The sequence below is a fragment of the Gymnogyps californianus genome, chromosome 1 (assembly GCF_018139145.2).
Source record: "Gymnogyps californianus isolate 813 chromosome 1, ASM1813914v2, whole genome shotgun sequence".
Taxonomy (NCBI): domain Eukaryota; kingdom Metazoa; phylum Chordata; class Aves; order Accipitriformes; family Cathartidae; genus Gymnogyps; species Gymnogyps californianus.
The window spans coordinates 77,113,254-77,137,502 of record NC_059471.1 but is presented as its reverse complement, the minus strand read 5'-3'; the positions used below and the strand labels follow the sequence as shown (position 1 = coordinate 77,137,502).

General features: G+C 35.8%; 1 protein-coding gene across 1 annotated transcript in view; it reads left to right on the top strand.

Annotated features, from left to right (window-relative positions):
- The window catches only part of PRKX (protein kinase cAMP-dependent X-linked catalytic subunit), a 57,093-nt gene that overhangs the window by 10,731 nt on the left and 22,113 nt on the right, over positions 1 to 24,249 (top strand). Inside the window, exon 2 of the mRNA XM_050902625.1 lies at positions 19,821 to 19,989. Within this exon, the coding sequence (XP_050758582.1) occupies positions 19,821 to 19,989 (169 nt within the window). The remainder of the gene's footprint in view (positions 1 to 19,820; positions 19,990 to 24,249) is intronic.

Here is a 24,249-nt window from a genome sequence, read left to right as displayed (position 1 = left end):
AATGAACAACGTTGTTCTTCCTCATTTTTTAGTGACTGACATAGTTCAATCCACTTAAAATAAATTCATGTTAGCAGCCATATATGTAGAAATTGCTCATTCATTAATATCTTTGGAAATAATGTCATTTGGGATATAATAAACTTAAAAATATTTATAAAAGTTTCCCACTATTGCAACTTAATTATTCTGTTTAAAAGCTTTCTGCATCTCTTCTAGTAATTTCACAGTGAGTAGCAGTGATTCCTTGGATCTGTTCATGGAAAATTTTCCTTGATTAAGGTTGGTTTTGTTACTTTTTTTTTCTGCTAGAAAAAGCAGCCGGGAAGAAACTGTGAGGAAGACAATGTGTCCTACAAGACAGAAGCTTTAGAAGGAAAACAAAGTGACTGAGATTTGGAAGGAATCTGAAAAAAAGAGCTAACACCAAAGTTAATGCAAAATATTTTAAAAGACACGGAAATATATTTCTTCTGGGGGAAAAAAGGTGGTTTTTTAAGTTAATTTTTTGGATTTCAGTTGTATACATTTCATCCTTCATCAGTTGAAAAGTAGAAACAAATTGGGGCACATCAATTCCTCATGCTGTAAAGTCTGTGAAAGTTATCCCTTTTATGTGTTTAATAAAATAAACTATATCCTTTGTTCTGAATGTCTTAAGTGAAGAGAGTTTCTAGAATTATCTCAACTCTTTTTATCTGCAACGCTTGACTTATTGTGAGCTAAAAGATTTATTTTGGTGGTGGTAGAGATGACCTTTTTGCTGCCTTTGTTGTTAGGTAGGCCTAAATTTTTCAATGCTCCTACTGCACTGTCGGTTGTAGGTTAGGCAGAGTACAGCCTTGTTGGCTTGATTTGGGATAATTCTGGGAAAACAATGCTCTGGAAATCAGTGATAGAACAATTTGAGTGGGTCATGTGCATTTTGTGAAATAGCAGTATTTGACCTCTGAAATCTAAAGGGTATTTTGGAATTGTGCCTTTCCCTCCCCACCCCACCCCCCTCTCCCCCCCCCAAAAAAAGTGTAGCATGATTTAATTTTGTGAGCGGAAGTTGAGCAGAAGATGTGGCTAGGGTGTAATTCCGTAAATATTCAACCTGACTGACATCAGAGGCAGATTGAGAAATAGAAACTCAAAATCTTGTTTAGCAAGGATTTTTAATATTCTTTTAACATGAAATATGTATGAATTGTACTATACTGCAGGTGATGTTACTTATCAGTGAATTCTTTATCTGTTGAGAAGAGCTTGTAATACATGCTAATAGTAAACAGAGAAGCAACATTGTGAAATGGGAAACGCAGAAGACAACTGGCTTTGTGGCTAATTAGCCAGTCCCTCAGCTATCTTTATTTTTTCTGACAGGTCTGCCGGTAAACCCATCTAACTTAAAACTAAAGCAGGAGTTGGTTGCATAGTTATTGATTTCATAGGTTAGAGTATGCCTGTTTCACATTGCTTTTAAGAGTTTCCTAGGAGTGTACCTTGGTGATAAAAGCCTGCCATATAAATAATTTTGTCTTTGAATCTTGATCTTAAATGTTTAATTGCAAGTGAAATGGTTTGACACTATGTATTTGCAGACAAGGGTTCACACCTCTGTGTTAATTTTAAATTTTTTTGAATTTTACTGACTTCTTTGCATGGTGGCTATTTGTATTTTAATAAAGAGGGTTCTTAGTGAAATGGGGACTGACAAAGTGGATGAATAGTCAGTGAAGGCTGGCAGGCAGTAACGGAGATGAATGCATAGGTGAGGCTGTACCTTTGATTCAGAATGTTGGAACCAAAAAATGATGTTGGAAAAAGAGAGTAGGATAAGGGGACTTAATGCTGTTTTGAGACACACTTCCATTTTGTTCAGGTAGATTTGTGTTTCCTTGATATTGTTTCTTTTCAGAGGAAAACAAGTAGAACAGAGTGAAATTCTGGCTAGGAGCACGGTTGGGTATTCTAAATGATTGTATGTGAGGAAACAAATGTTACTAGTGCTTGATTTGGTAGGTATATCTGAACTTGTAGTTGTTGCTAGTTAATACTGAGTGTATGATGTCAGCAACTTTATGTTATTGCTTCATCTGGAAATAAGCCAGCTATGGAATCACTGATATCCTAAAGTTGGGCACTCTTGTGTGATATATTGCCAGTTTATCTCCCGTAATAAAATACGTTGATGAACTCTTTCTAATCTTCACATGTTTTGGCATTTAAAGTATTCGTAGGAGGAAAAAATTCTCCAGCTGGCAATTGGATGTAACAGCTAGGAAGAGATTCAGAACTCCAGATACTCCCAGACTAGTTGTGATTTCTAGCTTAATTGGCTTTCACTTTTGATAGAGATGTTAGGAGCTGCATTGTTTGAGAACAAACACAACTTTGTTGCTTGGCCTCCCTTGGTTCTCTGAAATATGATTCTTGAAATAAAATTAAACAATGATTGTAGTAAAAGGGGAAAAAAAAAAACCAACCTAGAAATATGAGGACACTTGGGGGAGGGGGAGAGCAGAGAGAAGGAAAAAAGCCGTACTATTTGATCACTTTGCTTTGGAGATCCTTCCATAGCATAGCTGGATTTGTATTGCTTATAAAACTAAACCTTTTTTTTTTTTTTTTTTTGGTGCAAACTGTTGAATAATTTACCATAAAGTACAGTCATCTCTAAAGAGTTTCGCATGTCGTACACAGACCTCATTTTAAAGACTGAGGAACTCAGTAAACTTGACTTGACTAAAAAGGGCAATACAGTGAAAACAGGTGCTGAGGGGCTCTTTAAACATTGATGGTACTTAACTTGTGTACTGGCAAATCCTATTAAGGATAACATTTAGTTTTTATGTCAAGAAGTAAGATATTTGTGTTAGTCGTTGGCACAGCTTTCTTCTGGTACCTCCTGAGGAGGTATATTTTGGATAGTGCAACGCTAGTTTCCTCTTCCATCAGTGATGTAGGAGGACCTCTTATATATGAAATAATAATTTCATCAGTCTCTGTCCTGTCTTCTGAGACTGTTACTTGTTCCTAGGAAACACGCAAGCATCTGAAACAGACTGCAGTTCACTTCATAGAACAGTAAATAGCTAATATGCCTAATAATTTTTCTTGTTAGGCATATTTCATCTCTCTTCAGGGCAGAAGTATGCCTTTTATCTTTGCTGCTGAAAACTTAGTGTACTTCAGCTTCTGTAAAAAGCGTTAATGGATGATAAACTAATAACCATCAGATACCAGTAACTTTCAGTTAGAACTGATTTCAGTTATATATATGAACCGAGGACCCGGCCCAGATAGATTGGGTTTGTGTTCATTTCTGATCTGTATATCTGGCCCTGCCTTCTAATTTTAGCACATTTGTGCTTGTGCACTGTTTCTTTAAGAGTAAGTCCTAAATTATACATTATATTGAAATGCTTATTCTTTAAAATGAATAATTTAAAATACATTTCTGTTGAAAGGTGTTCTATGTCAACGATAATAGCGAGTGAACCTCTTAGTAAGCAATGATGCTACAATTTTGGATAAACAGTCTACAAGGGCATGTCAAGTATCTTGGCATGTGAACTACAGCTCATGAATTCAATTAGCTGTGATTTAATCTATCCTATCAAGGTGGTGTTGGATTTGCTATTCATTGGTGTCTTAACTGCAGACTCTGATCCTGTTTTTAAATATATCAGACTAGGTTCAGATAATTAATTCCAAGATTTTATGGGGTGAGAGGATGGGAGAGAGTAGAAGTGAGAAGCAACTATGACAGTAAATAACAAAATAAATTAACCTGTGGTTGGGTAAATGGGTGTATGTGTATATATATTACCCATATATCTACATATATGGGTATATGTTGCTAAGAAATTTGGTATATGATGAAGACATACGTAGGATAGCAGAGTGAAATAACTGAAAATCTAAAAAAGAATATTGATTCTTAGGAAAAAAGAGAACTTGGTCTTATTTTCAAGATTTGAGTATTAATGACTAACTGCTTTCAGTGACTGGAAAGCAAGAACACTGGGGATATAAAAAGGGCTCTGTATGGCTGACTAGCTTGTAACTGTAACTGTGATATGATGGGTTGGAAATTCTGTTTCTATTAGTAAGGTCTATCTAGTAGTCTTCACCATTATTACTACTATATAATATACTTGATACTCTTTATGACCATACAGAGCATTATGAGTTAAGATCTAGGAAATAACTCCTCATGGCCTGTGGAATAGAGCAAATGATGTCTTTAATGCTGAGAATTGGTTTCCATGCAGTATTCTAAATACACTATATGTTAAAGTTAAACTCTTGTGTCTAGAGTAGAGGTTTGTGAGAAAGGGTGTAACCAGGTAACACTAATCATGGACTGATCCGTTTTAGATCTCAAGGTTCTGATCTTCTGAAGCTTTTGACTGTCGCAGATAATGGAGAGGGATTTTGGGGGGTTTTGTTTTGTTTTCTGTTAAAGCTTTGTTTTCCATTTGAGGCGTTCTTTAGATTAGTTAGTCCAATTAGGAAGGAGAGCTGTCTGTGTGTATTGAGTCAGTGTATTGTCCAAACAGTTGTCCTGAAAAGCAGTTTTTAACATCTCAATTGATGTACACATCTCTTGTGTACACATCTTAAGTGATTTGCCACTAGTACTACTTTGAGCTTAGTCACCATCAGGTTAGTGGGTGAATCCAATGAATTGTTAAGCTGAGATTCTGCAATTTGAGGTGTCTTGAACACTAGGTCATTAGTAAGGATGAGATTTTATCAGCCCAAACTCAATACACGTGAAGAGTTACGTGGTCTTTTCTTCTCAATGCATTTAAAAACTGAACTAAATTTGTTTGACAGTGTTTTAAGCACTTTCAGATTTTATGGCAAGTTCTCGGGTCTTATGGAAAGATTTGTGTAGGGTACGTGCTCATGTATGTGCTTACTGTTTTCCTTCTGGATTTATACGGATTTTTGTCTATGGTATTGTTCAAATCCTACAACATGAGTGTGAGGTGACTTTTTTTTTTTTATTTTAATGGAGCCAGTCCTTGATTTGACAGATAATGTTTAAGAAAGGCCTACTCATAAACAATTTAGAAATCATAAATTTGGACACAGTTGGCATCAGAAATGACACTCAAGATCTGTATTTTGAAAGATTATGTACAATTTGAAGAAGCATATACTGTGCCATCAATGGGACTTAGTAGTGTTCTGCAATACAGGTTTTGATTTTCTTAGATTTAAGCCTTCTTGCACTACACATACTGTTTTATATTGGGTAAGTTGGTCATTCTATAAAACATAGCTATCGAATAGTGTAAAATGGGTCTGAAGTAACTTACTTGCATTTTGATATACATTTTCCAAGAAGTAACGAGCTTAGCTCTTCTCCGGTGTTTATATTAGCTTGGAAATTTAGGAGTGAATATTGCAGCTTGGTAAGCGTAAATCGAGGTAAGCTAAATTGTACTCACCTGTCCAAACAAAGCATCCTTTAGGGAATCTTAAAAGCCTTGGCCTATGTGTGATTGAAGCATAGGTACTGTAGGATATTTTATTTTCCTACGTCATGGATGTTTAATTTTGAACCTTATCCTTCTCTTTTCTCTTCATGTGACTGTATGAAGAATTCTCAGTTTCATATTGTAACACATGAATAACTTCGAATCTGATAAATTCTTTATTATACATGTATATTTACTCTTTAAATATTTTTGTTCAGGAGCGGCTAATAGTCATTGCAAATGAGATTTATTTCTATAACCCTGTATGTCAATCTTGCTTTTGGATGGGGAAGAATTTATTGTTTAGGGAGTTCACCTATATCCTTGCCTGTTTGTGACATACTGCATCTTCCCACCTGTGTTTTTAGATGTATGAAATTAGTAAATTATATTTAATGCACATGGTGTTAAATGTTGTACCTTAGATGATTTTATGCTTTAATAAAAAAAAAAAAGGAAAAATTGTACAGAAACAATGTCCAGCACAAAAAAATTCATCAGGTATAAGCCAAAAAATCTATCCTTACTGTTGCAAAATTAATCATATTGTTATGATTGTTATGATATATGCCGTAACCTCTGAAACTTACTTTAGTATTGACTGTAGCGACCCATTCACCTCTTGATTTCCGTTTTCTTGTACAGTTTGTTTCTTGAGAGTCACTTTGAAAATCAAGATTGTTTCATGAAAGGAATTTAATTGTAGGTTGTTTGAGTGTACTCTTTCATAAATTCTCAAATGTTCTCAGCCTGGTTCATCTTTGTCCCTTTAAATAATTGTCAATTATCCACAACCTTCTATTTAAAGTCTTATTTGTTGGCTTGGGTGGGTTTCTTGGGTATGATATTCAGAGGTATAATATTGGAGAGAGACTGGATCCCAGTTTGGAGATGGGAGGGAAAGGAAAGTGTGTGTGTAAAACTGACAAGGGTCGTTGGCTTCTAACTATGGAAGCTTGGTAGAGTGGCTTTTCTTTCCTACTAAGAAGCTGCATAGTAAAAATAGAAAAAACTAATCTATCCATTCTGTGTTTCAGTTGCATAGCAGGCTGAACTGAAGTTAGAGCAGAATTTTAATTGAGTTTAGACTTATTTTTATGCATTATAGAAAAACAACAGTGTAGTGGTCCATACAATCCTGAATAGCGTGAAAAATTTAAAGACCACAGTCTTTCTGCTAGAGTATTTAAGTGTTTACACTAAACATAATTGTTAAATTAACATTGGCATGTCTTCAGTAACATTAGGTATTTATACAAAGAATAGTTTTTACTTCTATCGCTGATGTAATGCCTGGGCACTATAGAGATTTTCTTCTGAAATGTTTAATTTATATTTGAGAACGGAATTTGGAGACTGGGATTTTGAAACTTAATATTTGTGTTAGTGTATTTGTTCCAGTTCCATATCAGATATAACTTTATTTGGATATTCTAGACTTACTTCCTCTTTCTCGCATAATAGCTCTTTATGTGGAGAATATTATGATGTCCATTCTAGTGCCAAGCAACAGTGATTTCATCACCTTACCTTGGACAGTGTTACTATTTTTTGTATGGTATAGTATGAGAGAATTTGGAAAGGTAATGAACACGTGAAGTAAATTCTAGATACATAACACACCTTCACTCTGTAGTCTCTCAGGAATATCAGTTGATACTGCCTTATGAATATAAACAAAGCCTTCCCTTTGAGGAATATTTTGTTCCACTTGTGAATTCTCAGTGTATTAACCCTTAACCAAAACCAAATCCATTTGCAGTGCTTGTTCCAGATTGAAATAGTGTTTTAGGAGAAGATTCTTACTGGCTTGTAGCTTGATTTTGTTTTGTAAAACTTAATTTATGGAAGATAGAATACAGGGTCTCAGCGGCCCAGCACACTGTTCATAGCTTATAGATGCAAAGAAATTATTTGAGTCTTTTGGGAAGATATTCATTTTGCTGTAGTTACAACACTAAGTCCTTTGTGCATATTATAATAAAATCTCTAGTACTCAGTACAACCCATTCAGAACAAAGATCAACCTAAATAAAATTTTCAGAAAAGGGCTTAGTTGTATCAGAAATCTTTTTCTCTTTTTGTCTGCATAACAGCTCAAGTGTAAGGTAAACACAACAATAGTTTTAAGTACCTTCTAAGACTCTCTTGTGCTGTATAAACTTGAATAACATATGTAAAATTACAGATTATATGGGTAAATGCAAGTTTGCAAATTGGATGTGGTTTGAGCTGTGATTATTTGTAAAAACTATATCTCTTCTTTCTGGTGTGTAATGTCTGTTTATTAACTTTATCAGTATTTTTTAAAAAATTGCTAGATGAATGAGCTGGCTTTTTTAATAGCACATACATGATATTGTGCCAGTAAGTTTTGTTTGGGTCACGGTGCTGAAGATTATAAAGTTGTATAGGTATCATTTGGCATAGCTTTGGTGACATGTATGAAGAATTTAGTGAGTTGCTAACAATTCTTTTTTAAACCTCACAAATGTATACTTCCTTATACAAATGAGCATATTCTGTGTCAATAATTTCCATGTCATGAAATCCCATGTGCACTTACCAGACCATATAACTTCGAGGTTGGTTTCTTCTGTCTGAATGTAAACCTATGCAGTGTAAATGACTATCAAAGCTACATGTGTAGAATCACTTTATAATCAGCAGAGGGAAATAGGTACTTCTGAGTTCATAAACTGGATGTGTAAAACTGCTCAACTGAATATAGCAGTGCCTTTTTTTCCCCTCTGTTGACTTGGAAAGAATTCCACCTGGCTGGTCCAAAGGTGAGCTCTGTAATAAGTGAGGAAGTTCCAACTCAAGGTGTCTGGGGAGGCTGTTGGTTGTTTGCCTAAAAGATGGAGAAATTCTGTCTCTCAGCTTGTGTTTGGGGTGCAAACAAGCTGTTGAGTTACTGCATGTACACTGTTGGCGTGCAACTTTACTACTTCCGTTTTTTTGTATTGTGAAAAGACTTTTTGTAAGTTCCCACCATAAATTGCAACAGGCCAAGAACAATGGCAGCCTTTCAGGACATATATCCATTGTATCTTTTAGTGTCCAACCATGAAGAGATGATATGGGCTACGTGGTCCTCTGGTAATCTTGTATCTTTGAAAGAAGAAAGAACTCCAGTTTGTCATTTTTCAAAAATACCAGTCTTAAGGTTTGAAGGTAGAATGTGAAGAATGAACTTTCTGATGCTTTGAGGCCTTTAACTACTACTCAGTGGACAGGCTTTGTCTTCAACATGAATGTCCAGAGGTTTTTTTTTTCTTTTGTTACCCTGAGCTAGCTCTAGGTCAGTGAAATTTTAAAAATGAAACTCAAAATTCTCGAGTGAAAAAAGGTTAAACTTCAAAAAAACTGGAAAAGTAGGTATTGACCGCCACTGAACTTTAATTTCACTGCTAATTTGATAGAATGTGCTTTCTGAATATTGTTGTATCTGGATTTCAAGCTGGCCTTTCCAGCTAAATCTCAATTTTGCTGGTATACATGTGCGTAAATATGCAAGTGTGTTTCCGGACTAGAGCCTTCTGTGCCTAACTCTGTGGTAACACACAAAATAGCAGGGAATAGGTAATCTTGAACAGTTTTCTATTAGTTGCCTATTTAGCTATTTCCTGAAACATACAAGAGAACTAAAACGTGCTGAGTGTATTTAAATTAAGTCAAAGTCTTTGATCTGTCTTCATCCAGGAGCTCTTCAACATAATTTACTCTTCAATCTTATCCTTGAAAAGCATTGTAGAAATACCATATTAAGTAGTGAATAGATAATCTGTTTCAAAAGTATTTCAAAATACAGTGTTTGTGCACTGTGTGACGTGTCCCCCTCGATTTGTTTCTCCTTTAGCACTACTTTAGATGAAGATGGAAGTGAAAAGTAATTGAAAGGAATGTATTATAAGAGGTACCAGTCCCTCAAAGGCTTCTCTCCAGCACTGGTGAAGGAGGAAATTGGTCAAATACAAACAATGTGGCTTCTATTACATTCGTTCAGCAATAATAAACCTTTGTACTTTAACAAGATTTTTTTGTTTGCTTTTTAAAAGGACACAGTCAAGGATATTAAGCCTGATACTTTCTTTGCATTAATATGGGACTGACTTGCATCAAGTAGTTCTTTCAGAGAAAACAAAGGAAGAAATCTGCAAGAGCCGAGTTTCAGGACAGGCAAAAATATGCTGATAATGTAAAAATCCTAGAAGTGTGTAGAGGCACATATTTCTGGGTTGAAAAGGAAAGTGGCTAATCAGGTGTTAGATACCTACTAAGTTCCCCTATTTAGCCTCACATAGTTCAGAGGGGACTGCTGTTAAAGTTTCAACCCATGCTGCTGCATGTATGTCTGATCTTTATCAGACTCCATGTAACTTTAACTCCTATGGAACAAAGTGACTCTCTTAAGTCCTTCATGGCTTATTGCATTTGTAAGTGTTTGGGGTTTAGTCATCAAAATGTTATTTTTATTTATTTTTCTTAGATGAGAACATGAATTTTGGGCACAGCCATGTCTTGTAGTTGTTTGGCTGGTCAACTTTATTTTAAGGTTTTCTATTTTCTTTGGGTATGATTGTAAGCTTTGTCCATACAGTAGTTTCGTAGCAACATATAGGACCTAATACATTCAACTGTAGTCATTGACAGAGCAAAAGCTACTGGAACAATCTATTAAGTACCTGAACTGTGGTGTATCTTCTACAGAGGTGCTCTTTTAAACTTTTAAGTCCTTAATGACTGTTTCTTTTATTTGAAGTTACTTGAAAAGGTTTTAAGTCTGTCCTTGACTTTGTGACACAGCAAATTGTTTTGATTTTTTTTTTTTTGTGTAAAACCAAACTACATATCTCCATGCTGAATTTGAGTAACGCAACTAGCCAAATCAGTTTTGTAAATGCTTCCTGTAAACAGGGAAACTGAAGGTGAAGATAGAAGTGCTGACAAACAATGAGAGAGAAAGCTTTCCTGTCCTCTTGGGTAAAGATTTGATTGTGGGAATTAAACTTAGCAACAGAGCTGGTTTTTCCAATTTAATATGTCCCTGCATAGATTTTACTCACCATCTGTCGTCTTACCTTCAGTAGGAGGGGAAGAAAATCACTGGGAAGCGCTTCTAGCTCATCATCAGAATAGAATAAGTGAAAAATGGTGTATTAATGATTTACTGGAATTGATTCTTTATGTACTACCAGAGATAAACTGCAAGTTACTCGTCTTCATAGAAAATTAGAGGTCAATCCCTTTTAGCTTAGACTGCTTCTGGTACATCCAGTTCAAAATTTTGAATGTAGTACTAATCCCAACTCAAGAAGTAGGAGCTGTGCATGAGTCTGGTTACTTTGTGATGCATTCATGTATTATTTTGTTTATGGTAAGGGAAAGTGTAACACACGTTAATTAAAAATGGTAACTTTTAGCCTAAATGTTGTCCTGGTTTTGGCTGGGATAGAGTTACTTTTCTTCTTAATAGCTGGTACAGTGTGTTTTGGATTTAGTGTGAGAATAATGTTGATAACATGCTGATGGTTTAGTTGTTGCTAAGTAGCGCTTATCCTAAGTTAAGGACTTTTCGGTTTCCCATACTTTGCCACCAAGCAGGTGTGCAAGAAGCTGAGAGGGAGCATAGCCGGGGCAGCTGACCCGAACTAGCCAAAGGGGTATTCCATACCATGGAACGCCATGTCCAGTATATAAACAGGGGGGAGTTGGCCAGGGGGGGCGGATTGCTGCTCAGGCATCGGTCAGCGGGTGGTGAGCAATTGCATTGTGCATCACTTGTCTTTTCTTAGGTCTAATTTCTCTCTTTTTGTTATATTCATTTTTATTGCTATTATTATTATATTTTTATTGTTGTTATTATTTTTTATTTTACTTTAGTTATTAAACCGTTCTTATCTCAACCCATGAGTTTTACTTCTTTTTTTTTGATTCTCCTCCCCATCCTAGTGGGAGAGAGGAGGAGTGAGGGAGCAGCTGCGTGGTGCTTAGTTGCTGGCTGGGGTTAAACCACGACAATGTCCATCAATTTGTTTTAGGTTTCATTTTAAGGAAGCTGTTTCATAGTGTTTTTAAACACTTAAAGAAAAAATAATTAAAGCAATTATAAAAGATTAACTTTGAGCACAAATTCATTCAGAAAGAATCCTGAATTACTTTAAACTTGATGGGAATTTTGAGCACCAGTTAATGGACAGGAGGTGGCTAGATGTTGGGTTTTGTATGTCTGGCTTTTGTTGTTTGATAGATTTTTTGGAAAAAAACAACACAAAAACATCCTTCTCTTTAATATTTGCATTCCAAGAAGTTCTCAGTTAACATGCTTATTTTAATCTCTCCCTACCTGAAAGAAGCAATTCTGTGAATAGGATTTGAATGACGTTTTCTAACTTTAAAAAGTCCAAAGATGGCCTATCTTGCTAGTATATTTTCTGATTTACAGATTTATTTCCAACTATTAAAATGTGACACTTTTTGATAATGCTTTAATTACCTGAAATTCTTACCAGATTAAATAGATAATTTAATGCTTTCTGGTGTTTTAACTTGGAATGTGTTGTTAGCCAGACAGGTACCTGATTCTTAGCTTAACTGTGCTTGTCTTTTAAAACGTGATAGACCAACTTTTTTTAAAATCAAGTCAATACAGATTGATACGCTTCACTTTTAGCAGGGGTTTGGTATCATTTAAAATATGCTGTTTCAACAGGCCTCCTAAATTTAGTTCAGCAAAAGTAGTATAGAGCTTAGTTTCTAGGTGAAAAAGGAGTACATCTTTAAAGGTTTCTATTTGAGCTGTTTTTATAAAAAAAACAGTTTTGCAGTTGAGGCCTATCAGCAGTTCATGTGCAATATTTAAATAGGTAAAAGTAGGAGTAATAATGACTTTGCAATGTCCTGTTTTCAATACGGAGGAAAAACTTTTCATCCACTCATCTGTTCATATTCTTGATATCAACATGTCATGAATCACAGGTAGCAGAAAGCATGGGAAAGTTACAAAAATACCATTGAAAAATCAAGTGGGGAAATACCAGTTTTATGAAATTGTTCTGAAGATTGTGGATGTTTTGTGAAGGGATATGGACATGCATTTAAATTCAGTATTCTAAGAGCTGTTTAGAAATGGAAAGGGTTAAAGGTTATCTTATCACCAGCAAGCTGGTGACTTTCTGGTCTCATTTATTTATTGGTCCCTGGTATTTCAAAATAAATAAATAAAGAATAAAGAGAGAGGAGGAACTTTCAAGGATTCTGCTTATTTTGTGTAAAGACACCCTGATATTTACAGTATTTTTATAGAGACCCAATAAGTTGTGAGCCAGAAAAAAAAAAATATCTGGAATTAGAAAGGAACTCCTGTCATGGGTGTTCTGTTGAATGGCACTTTTTGGAAATCAGGAACCTGTCTCTGAACTATGTGAAAAACGGGAAGCTTGACTGATGGGTGTTAATGAGCCTGGTGATTCCTGTGTTCTTAATTCTTAAGGATTGTAATTCAGAAAGATTTAATTGGGTGGGTCAAAAACAAGAGTTGTTGACATAAATGCTTGCTATTCTCTGGCATATCAAATCTTGTGCGAAGTTGAAAAGAGACTATACCAAATTCCAGACTGTTAAATGTAGTTTTAGTGGTGTGTTGTTATAGGCTCCCTGTATACCAAGTAAGAAAGAACCTGAAAATATGGCAGACCTTTGGAATCTGGAAGCAGCAAAGAGGTAGAAATTTTTTACAGCAGCATCTGAGTCAAAAGCTAGGCTGTACTTCGAACATGCATTGCTGCTTTCTTTTTGACTTCAGCTGAGCTGGGATAAAGAATTAATGATACTGAGCTTTCAGTTGAAAAATGGGTTGACAAGGGATGAATCTAGAATCCAAAACAGAAGAGAACCACTGTTATGCCACTGGCAATAAAATTTCTGGGACAGGTAGTCTGAAAAGTGATGATATTGCCTGGAATGTAGCAAGCATATTTCTTACTGTGTAGTATTTCACATTATTGCTAAGTAGAAAGACATTTTCTCTATCCCAGGAGTTCCTAGTGTGAACTGAACCATAGCACAATGGATGAATGAACAAAGTCATAGAAGCAAGCTGCTCCGGCAGAGCTGCACACGGTGAACACTACACAAGGCATCTCTTATTTTCTATGCTTTTAAGCTCTTTTAATCAGACTGTGTCCTCAGATATATGATCACTGAAGGATATACAAAAGCTTTGCAAAAAGTATTGTCTGACATTTACTTCTTATATTCAATAGTATGAGAGATGCAGTTCTAGACAGAACAATAGGCAGCCTGTAAAACCTCCTCTAAATTTCTTTATTTCTCTGGCATGTTTTCCAGGTTTAGATCAGAACCCTCTAGAGTGGTACAGAAGCATAGAAGCAGTGGTCTAAGAGTTATGGTGAGCAATCTACAGCTGGTTTGTGGAACAGTGTGAAGACACTGAATTTGAGAACGTGGAGTGGTAGTCTGCAAGGCATTTTCAGTTGACACTGGTCTATGGGTTGAAAAATAAAATGTGAACTTGGCTACTATGATGTCCAAAATCATCCTCGTTCTGTATTGCCCTGTTTATGTGCCAACTACATCATCTGTTGTAGAAGCCCACAGTTGCTTGTGTCATGTGGTTTCCCCCTATCTTTCTCTCAAGTGGTAATCTTCTGATTACTGGTCTATTTGGGCAGACTGGTTTCCTTTGCTGTGCACTTCTTCCTCTTCTTTGTCAAGAATTATTGACAACCCCCACTCCACGTTTTAAGACATGTATTGCTAGGCTGTTCAAGTTTGAGTCTCAAGATGAGACAGAGATTAAATGGCAGACAAATTTGACATTTAATAGTGAGTTTGTAATCTGATACAATTCACTTAGTTTATCTCTGATATTCAACAGAATTAAGTCTGTTGTGCTTGTGGCTACCAATAAAGACTAATATGTGGCACAGTAGGAAATGTCTCTTCTAACTGTAAATAAAAGCAAATAACATCTGATGCTTTTTGTAGGCATCTGTGGAAGTCAGGACCAACCCCTTTGGGACTCAGAAAGCAGCCCTCAGGGTCATGGATCTCATATGACCTAGTTTATTCTTCATTAAAACAGATGGTACCTATCTGAGCAAGGCAAACTTGGTTTTAAGAAAGAGCTGGGGATTAAAAGAATGGGAAGCTGGGAAGCTGGAACAGCTGGGCCTAATTAATGGGAGCAAATAAAGAGGTAAACTGGGCATTAAATTAGTCACCTACATCAATAGTGAAATAGTCACTACATGACTACTCACTCAATTGTTTTAGCTGATCAAAAGTTGCAGGATTGCTTTTCCTAGCATCAAAAGTATCTAAAATTGCATCAGAAATATTCCCACATTCTTTATTCTTTTCTACCAGTCTTCAAAGAGAGTAAAATCCTGGAAACTGGCTATGGTATTTTGGCATGGCGTTAGGGAATCCAGCTTGTTTTGTAAGACTGAGAATGCCCTTCTTGCGTTTGATACCTAGGCCGAGCTGGTCCTCTGCCATTTTTGGCCTCCTCCCTTTGTGTGTGTTTAACATGAGAAGGTTACCTAATTGAGAAGATTGCTGGCATTCCTTCAAGTTCTGCAACCACATTAAATTTGCAAAGGGATCCAAGATTTGTATTGTTTCTGTTGTAAACAGATTATACTGGATTAGTGGTTAGCATTTGCACGTTTTATTCTGTTTGCCCATTTAGTCCTGAAAATCTTGAATTGTATTGCATGTTGCAAGTAGCACAGGCAGTCTTCACTTGCTTTTGTTACTGTGGCCAGAAACCTTCACTTGCTATATGCCTTAGCAGGGAGAAGGGGACTGCGCAAATAAACTACAAATCCTCCTTCAAACCTTCTAATAACAGCTGTTTTCATGAGGTATAATTTTCTGATGTAAGTGCATTTTTTCTCTGAAACTCTGGCATTATGTGCTATAATAAAGAGAGACAGGTAGGGATATGCATGTGTGTGTGTGCGTGTGTGTAGCCATTGCTCTTCCTTCAGCAGGATAGTGCTTGATAGATCCCAGGACTCATCCAGAATGGTACACAGTCCCTGAAGTTCTCTTCGTTTGAACTAAACATTAAATTAATGTCAGTAGAATATTGTGCAAATCTGTAAACACTGTATTTTATTTTATTATTACATGCAAGATGGGCAAGTACAGAATATTTCTGTTTTAAGGTAATCCTAAGGAATATTTACTTATCTGTCACAGAAGGTCAAATTTAGCCGGTTCATACAGCTGAGTTCTGAGGTGATCAGGGCAAAAAATTGAACAATTCTTTCATGGGGATTAACAGAAACTGTTCCATGAGCTCCTTCCTGGAGGGCAGAAGGCAGTGATGCTCTGGTAGAAAACCATTAACCCTACTTTTTTCTGCTTCCAAAAAACCTTCCCTCAAATTTATGGAGCTGGGCCTCCGTCTTACACGCTGTCACTTCACTGCTTCAATTTTTTAGTTTTCTTTCCATGAATGTGAGGGGCAGAATTTCCACCTACTCACAACAATAAGACCTGTTTTTATAAAACAGCTAGATTTTCTTGACTGTGCTGAACAACCATAACAACACCTTGTTGCAGCCTCCCACCTTGACCATCATGTCCCATCTCATTTCTCCCCCAGCCATTTGCAAGGAAGAGGATTTTTAAAATCTTTGCAGAAATGGCTAAAAGCATGAGCAGGAGATCCAGACCAAAAGTTTGAAGTGAGATATTTGAATTGTAGTCATCTTTGTATGCGAACTTTATCTGGTTGTCTGAAGACTGGCGAAGCATTAAAAAAAAAAGCTCAACAAGTAGTCCTGTATGTGGCTGTGCAAAAGCATAAATTAAACCCCATTTGCATACTTTATACAACTGTTTTTAAGTTTCAGCAAGTTCCCATGCTCCCCCTTGTTGATGGCCCCACGTGGTTAAAGTCTTTTTTTTCTTGGTTGAAAAGATACGTGGTACTCGCCATGTTTGCTCTTTGCTTCTCTTTGCAGTGAGAAGAGTTTGACTGAACAGCCTAAATGGTGTAAGTAAATTCCAGAACATCACTATTATTTTTCTTTAGGGCTTTAACAAAGCATATTGTTTGTCAAAAGTGCTGGAAGGGTGGTGGTTGTGTGTCTGGGTATTGTCACTACAACTGATGTAGGCCTAATGGATTTTCTGAGAAGACTTGAATGGGAGAAAATTCATATTATGAGAACAGACGTCTGAAAACAAATGTTAGATGGCTTCTTGGTCTGTAATGTCTTCTTGATTTCCATAGTTGCTTGAAATTGGGCTAATGATGTTTGAAAAAAAGACTGCCTGCAATCAGTTCAACAATAAAACTGGTTAGGGAGGTTGTATGTTCTCGCCTGTCTGTGTGGTCTTCTGGTTTTCCCGGAGGCTCTCTAGATTAGGTGCTTGCCACTATTCTGGAATAGCCTGCCAGGCTTTGCCATTCCTGGCAGAGACGTTTTTAAAGAGGCCGTGTTTCCAAAGTTAGAACTATTGCTGAATAAGTCCCTGACAGGTCCTTCTTTGAAAATGGATGGAACTTGTGATTGCTGTTATTATTACTGTTATTATTTCTGAGCGGCACCATTTGTAAAGTTAGACCAATAGCATAAGGAAAAATTAAAGCATTCTAAAATAAAAAATTCTAGGACAAGTAGAACAAGTCGTGAAACATGAGATCACTAGAGACCTAGGAACAATTAGGTATGTGTTCACTTCTAACTTCCCTGTTGAATATGTTTATGGAAGCACTTTGTTCATATAAGTATCAAAATGCATATAAAACCAGCATTTACTTATGGGGTTGGTACTGTTAATTTCCCTGAGTCCACATTTGGAAGACTTAAAAATTTAAGATTATTTTTAGTTTCCGTGTGCAGTACAACTATAGTTATTCTTGACAGTGTTTTTACTCAGAACTTGAAATTTCAGCTCCTAATTCTGAAATAACCTAAGTTAATTTTTTGTCTATGCATTCAATATAGATGTAAATAATCAGTATTTTAAGTAGCTTGAACAGATGGCTCTGCTTGGAAGCTTTTGGGCCTTTTTTGTATGTTTTTTTTTTTTTTTTTTTACTGCATAAGCCCATGCCCATGCAAATAAGGTTGTTTACAGGTATAGTCATGTAATGTGACTGCATTGTTAAAGGATTTAATTGCATGATAGATTTTCCAGGGTAGCGTGATGGGTTACTTAACTATAGCAGCAGGCTTTATCTGAGACCTGTTTACAGTTTTCATTGTTAAAGAACTGTAACTCAGGACAGGTGGGAATTTAAAACTGCTTTGATAGAATCTTTTGTGCTTGGACAACTGTAATGCTTGGTGGGTTTGTGCAGTGAGAAGTTTTATCTCGAAAGCTGGTTTTGGAAGCTCTGTTGGTAACGGAGCTGCAAGTTCCGTAAAACTGGATTGCTGAACTTGTTAGTATCTAGTTTGTAATATGAGTATTTTGTTTTGTTTTTTAGTAAACATCATGCTCTTAAACAATATTACAAGTGACTGGAAAGACTAACTGTTAAATAAAATGTAAATGTTTTAAATGAGACTACACATACAGAAAACAAACTTTTTTTTTTTAATAAATTCTCAAGTTTCTTGAACGTACTAGAGGCAAAAACTCCCTTGTTTTTTCTCCCCTCCCCAAGTAATGCGGTTTTGGAAGTTCATTTTTTGGTCTCTCCCCCACGCCTTTCTCTCAAAAATCTATTTCCTTTCATGTACATACTCATCTCCCTGCACCCACTACACATCTTAGAAAATTGTCTTGTAGTATAGATTGATCATAATGGGTCAGCGCAGTCTGAAATCAGTTGACATACCAGTTAATAATGCTGAAACAGGTCTACGGGCTGCCCTCCTAGGGTATGTGCAAAGAAGGGGATGATTGTGAGCTTAAGTATAAGATTTTGACTTTTTTGGAAGGCATTTCTCAACAAGAGAGTGACCTTTTACAAGTTAGGCAATTGGTTTGAATGCCAAGCGTCCTTTATAGTGGCACATATTTCTGTCAGAGAATAGGATTAAAAATATCTGGTGTACTGTTCCAATGGAACATACATGACATTGTTTAATGAGCGACAAAACAATGAGCAGCCACCCAACGAGCTGAAATGTGTGTTCATCTTCAAATGTATAACACTGTGCTGCAGTACAAATAGCAGTGTGGCTAAATGTGCTAGTTTTAGTTTTCATTTCAAATGAAAAGAAATACTCAGTTCAGTTATGTATAATTGTCTTGAGTGCAATGCACTTAAAAGGAACTTTAATGACTACTGTATTGAATAGAGAAATGCATAATACATTATTTAAAAGGCAATACGTTTTTATTTTCCTTTTATATTTTTAAGAGTGAATTGAAAAAGAATGCATTGACTACAAAAAAAAGGGTGCCCAAAATCTACTCTTTCCATGTGAAATAACAATGCAGTACTATAAGCAGCTTTTTTTTTGTTTTTAGAAGGGTCAGCAACTTTTAAGTATTTTTTCCCATCACTCCCTTATCCAACTGAATCACTTCACCTCTCTGTGCACATTTAAGGGAATAATCTCCTCACCTGAATAATTGCAGACAGCTGTTCTCAGTCACTGAACCTTGGTAGATGAATATTTTGATATTTTTTGTTGTTGTTGCCATTTTTGTATATTCTCTACTTTTCACGTTAGGAGTTCCTACATTTTAAACCCTGATTGATTTTTAGCTACCTTGTTTTAATAAAAACATGGAAAGTTAAGTAGTTTTTTTGTGTTGAAGAATTATTAAATCCATTACAATTGAACATTACATTCTTGGTCAGTGATGATTTTTTTTTTTTCTTTTATGCCACACACTGTGGATATAATAAGCTGAATGCGACTTTTGAGTTTATCCCACCCCTCCCTACTCGATCTAAATTAAAACTGATCTCTGAAATTTAAGAGAGTGTTTCCTCACCTTTCTTCTGCACTTGAGAATGGTTTTGCTTGTTTCATTTATATTGGTTACATTTGAATCTTATATACTACATACTTTTTTTTTTTTTTTTAAATACATCTCCCTTACCCCTTCTCAGGATCACTTCTCTTCTTTGCAAGAAATGCTTCAGGTATCTATCCAAAGAGTGGAAGTATTGCAAATCCATTATTTTTATTAAATCATTATCACTAAAAATTGAGAAATCCCAAGAACGAAATTGTATGAAAACAGGTAAAAAATGTAATACTGATATATTGATGAGGGGAAAAAAAAAAAACAAAACAGGAATTGAGTTCCTGTAGGTTTTAATTTAGTAAATTATCTTTGCTTTTTTTCTTTTTTACAATAAGTGACATTTCTTCTTCAACTTTTCAGGCACGGGTACCTTTGGGCGTGTTCATCTGGTGAAGGAAAAAATGGCCAAACGTTACTTTGCACTGAAAGTAATGAGCATTCCTGATGTCATTCGACTGAAGCAAGAGCAACATGTGCACAATGAAAAGTCAGTCTTGAAAGAAGTCAACCACCCCTTTTTGATCAGATTGTAAGTTGTTGTATTTTTTAAATTCATTTAACTCATATATAAAGTACAGTTAAAGTGTTCCAGAGTCTCACTGCAAGTTCTTACGTACTTAACCAACACCAACCATTTAATTTCTATTATGTAATCTAGACTAAAATAGACTTCAGACTGAAATATTTATCACAGAAGAATCGAGAATTTAAAATCAAGAGGCATAATTTAAACATTTAAGCAATAATGTATTGTAAGCTTTACTCTCGCTTATTTTCATACTGCAGAAGAGAAATTTTCTTAAGTGAGGGGAAAATACTAATGAAGAAATGTTAGGATTAGCTCATCAGAATGACTTCTAGAATGATTCTTGATGTTAGAATGGTGAGAAAAGAAGTATTTCTACATACATATGTCCTGTAGATACCTAGATAAAGATATAATTAGATTTAAGTATCTGCTTTTTGAAAACTTTTCTGAACTTTACTTTTGCAAACTTTATTTTTAAAGAGTTTAAATGACTGCAGCAGTTCTTGGGCTTTGTTATTCCCGTATTTGAGGTTAAGTGATGGAACCTATTGAGAAACATGATTTAAACACAGTTCATGAAGAATATTTTTTTTTTGTGGAATTGTGGTGATTCTGATGATCCCAATGATCCCTTTATTAGGAGAGGAGGCATCATACTTTTCTATTCACAGCACCACAACGCCTTTTCTGTATCTGAGTCCATATCTATTGATGGGATAACTAAACCTCTGGGTAATTGCACAGTTAATTTCCATTTATGTGTTCTCATGCGTGGATACAGGGCCATTGACCAAGATTTGTTTTGCATTTACCTGTCTTAATCAGTTTTACATAAAATTAGACAAAATTAGCCTTAGTTAATCCCTAGCTGCGGGGAGTGCAGCCTCCTCCCGGGGCTAAGAAAGTATCAGCGGGAAAAGAAGAGGCAAAAGCATGGTAGTTATCCAAAAGATGGAAAGAGCCCTGCAGGAGGAGGCTTTTTTTTGTGCTGTTGCTTTTTCCAGCATCATGATGCTGTTAGTTTCCAGCCAGTGTTCAGAAATCCTGTGTGTGGCATAGTGTCAGTAAGATGAGTTCTAGGGTATGTGGAGTTTGAGACGCATGCAGGAAAGCAAGATGGAGAGGCTGAGTACATCTGGTTAGACTGGTTAAAATATGGACGGAACAAGGGGAACAGGGTTTTATATATATATATCTATGTACGTACATAAATTAAAAAAAAAAAACAACCTACCAAAAACAACAAACAAACAAAAAAACCAACCCAGTACGTCTGTGCATCTGGAACAGTGCAGCAAGTGTGGGAATAGCGAAACTTAGGTGAGAAGTCAGAGACAGAGATGCGAGGGTTTGTGTCCATACAGAAGTGATCAAAAATCCAAACTGATACGTTGTCTTGGATTTCATTCATGCCTTATTTCCAAAGTATCAGATTTTTAAAATCACCAAAGGAAGGACACAATTCAAATGGAAGTTCACTTGTGTGCAAGGCAAACATTCTTCATGTCTTCTAGCTCTCTGCCTTTTCTGTTGACATGTTCAATGAGATGCTGCATCAGCTATGCTCATGTAATTGTCCATGTGATGCCTTTGACTCAAAGCAACCTGGCTGAAATGAGGTAGTGAAATTTTAAGTCATGTTAATATTTGTGTGCTTTAGGTTAAACAAGCATTCATGGATGATTATACTGACTGTATGACAAATAAAAATTTCTGCAGCTTTTTGTGTGGCTAACAGCTTTTTTCAGCTGCCTCCTCCCCTGCCCAGTACATGGGTTTTTTTCCGTGAATTCTTTGACTATAATTAATCAACAAAAAGGGGAAAATATTTTCTATCTAGTTCTGCTTCAGTGCCTTTGAACTGTGTTATCTACATGGTCTGGTTTTTATTTTTTCAATTAGCTTCACAGTTTTAAACATGGATAGTATCTTCCTCTGGTTGCAAAACAAGGAATATGTGTCAGTGCAGCATAATACTATATTTTTTTAGCGCTTTATGATGGAGAATTTTAAAGTAATGCTGCACATAATTTATTTCTGATGTTCATCCTTCCTGTATCTTCCTATATATAAAGACTTCTATATAAGAGGTTTTTTTTCTTTTCCTGTTACTTTTGAGAAATGTTTTTCCTGCATATAGGGAGGTCCTGTTTTTGTGTAGATACTGAAGCTATTTATCTGCTTATTTTTTAAACTGTTTTTTGGAAATGCTTGTTTGGAAATGCTCTTGCAACAACTGGTCACTGGAGACTCCTAGGCAATCTTTACTGACATGTTTGAGTGACGTATCATATCTCTGTGGGTGCAGCAGTTCATATTGTGCTGTAATTTTGACATGTATCTTTGATTTTTTTTTTTTTTCAAGAGAACAAGAATTAATAAAAATCAACTATGTCTTACAGTCCTATAAGCTAATATAGGTTATTTGTCTGTAAGAGTTCACAATGGCATCCAAAGTTCACGTAGTGAAGCTGAATTGTAAAGTTACATGACACCATGCATATTATTCTAATCGCAGGTTCTGTGATATTTTCCTTTTTTGTATTAAAATACCATTTAAAGCAATCTGTATTGCAAATATTAAAGTTCTTTTTTTTGCAGTTTTTCAGATATACCAAATAACGTATCCATTTTTCTGTGGATAGACAAACCTTAAAGAGTCAGTTCTTAAATAAATTAATTTCAGTAAAAATAGTGTACTTTAATGGTCTAGGTCTTCCATTTTTTTCCTCTGTATTCTTTGTCAGATTTTGCCCTTCCTCTCCCCGGTACATGTTTTTTTAAATATGTGGTTTGCTTTTTTTTGCCCATTCCTGTTCCTCTTTCTTTGTTTATTGTAGTTGCAACTTTGCCTAACTACTTAAAATACATCTCAGGAGTGTTTTTACATAGTCAATAAAGATATTATGAACATCATCAATAGCCAATTAATGATGTTGATGACTTTGTGATAGGGAAGTGGTAGATAAAAGCATAAGGCAAGCCTGGGCTCTGCTTTCTTCATCACTTTGAAGGAATGGAGGAGCTGTTGCTGATGTCTGATAGTCTGTCTCATGTTCTTGGTTGCCTCAGCACTGGTATCAAGAAAGAAAATCTTACTGAGCAAAAGTCACTCATGGGTTTGGAAGCTCAGTTTGCTCTGCTTATCTTTCTTGAGACTCTATGCCTTGATTAGGAACCAGCTAATGAAGGAAAAAAAAAACCAAAGAAAAAGATATTTGATCTTTCCATTCTTGTGATACTGCAGAAGCAGTTGCTAGAAGCTAAAGTAACTTCTATTCTTGTATCAATAAAGTAGGTAGGGATACAGTGTTCTTTATCTATTATCATAGTAATAGGGATAGCTCTTTGTTTTAAAATGGAAGAATATTCTTTAAGATGTTACCAGATACTTATTTTCTTCTTAACTGTTGAGTTACATTGGGGTGTGTGGTATATGAGTTATTTAATGTGGGTAGAAAGAAAAACAGCTTAGTTTTGGGGAATGTGGGAGAGAAGATTCCTGTATTCTGTAATGAAGCGTTTGAAAGCCACGTGGAATGATTTTCTTTCTTCCTTAGCTGCTCTTTACTGCACTCTAGTAATGAATGTACCACAATAATAGTTCTTAAATTAAAGGGAACAGTCTGAGGAATGGAAGGTACTTATCATTACGTTAATTCTGAGGTACAGAAATGAATCTTGTTTTGCTGTCATTCTTGCTTTTCTATTGTTTTTGTTAAAGATACCATAGAAGAGCAAGCATTGTGATCTGATGCCATAGTTGGGGCTGTATATTTCCAGGGAGGAAGGGATAGGAGAGGGGAAGGAGAACTCTCTGGTGTCCTGTTTTTGAACATACTGTCATAAACATCTTTACAAAAGCAGATTCTGTTCACCCCCATCACTTTGGCAATATTTGATTAAATAAAATGTAAGGTGCGTAAGAATTGTGTGGTCTTAGCAGACTGGCAGTATTCTAAGTCAGTTATTAGGTGCTTATCAGAGACCCGTTTTGTACAACGGAGTCTATCAGTTAGATTTTCTTTCTTGGCCTGTGCTGCGCGCATCCTGAACTATCTGTTTTACTTTTCAGGTTAAGTCAGCTACTTGAATGTCTGTTACATAATCCTGCTAGATTCTTGGGGTTTTGATATTTGCGGAATAGGAACCATAAATTAATTATGTACATAGTTCGGGCAACAGAGATCATTTTACAGAAATTTACTTCTAAAGCAAATCAGAGAGATAATTTGTTTATTCAATAAAATAATATTTTTA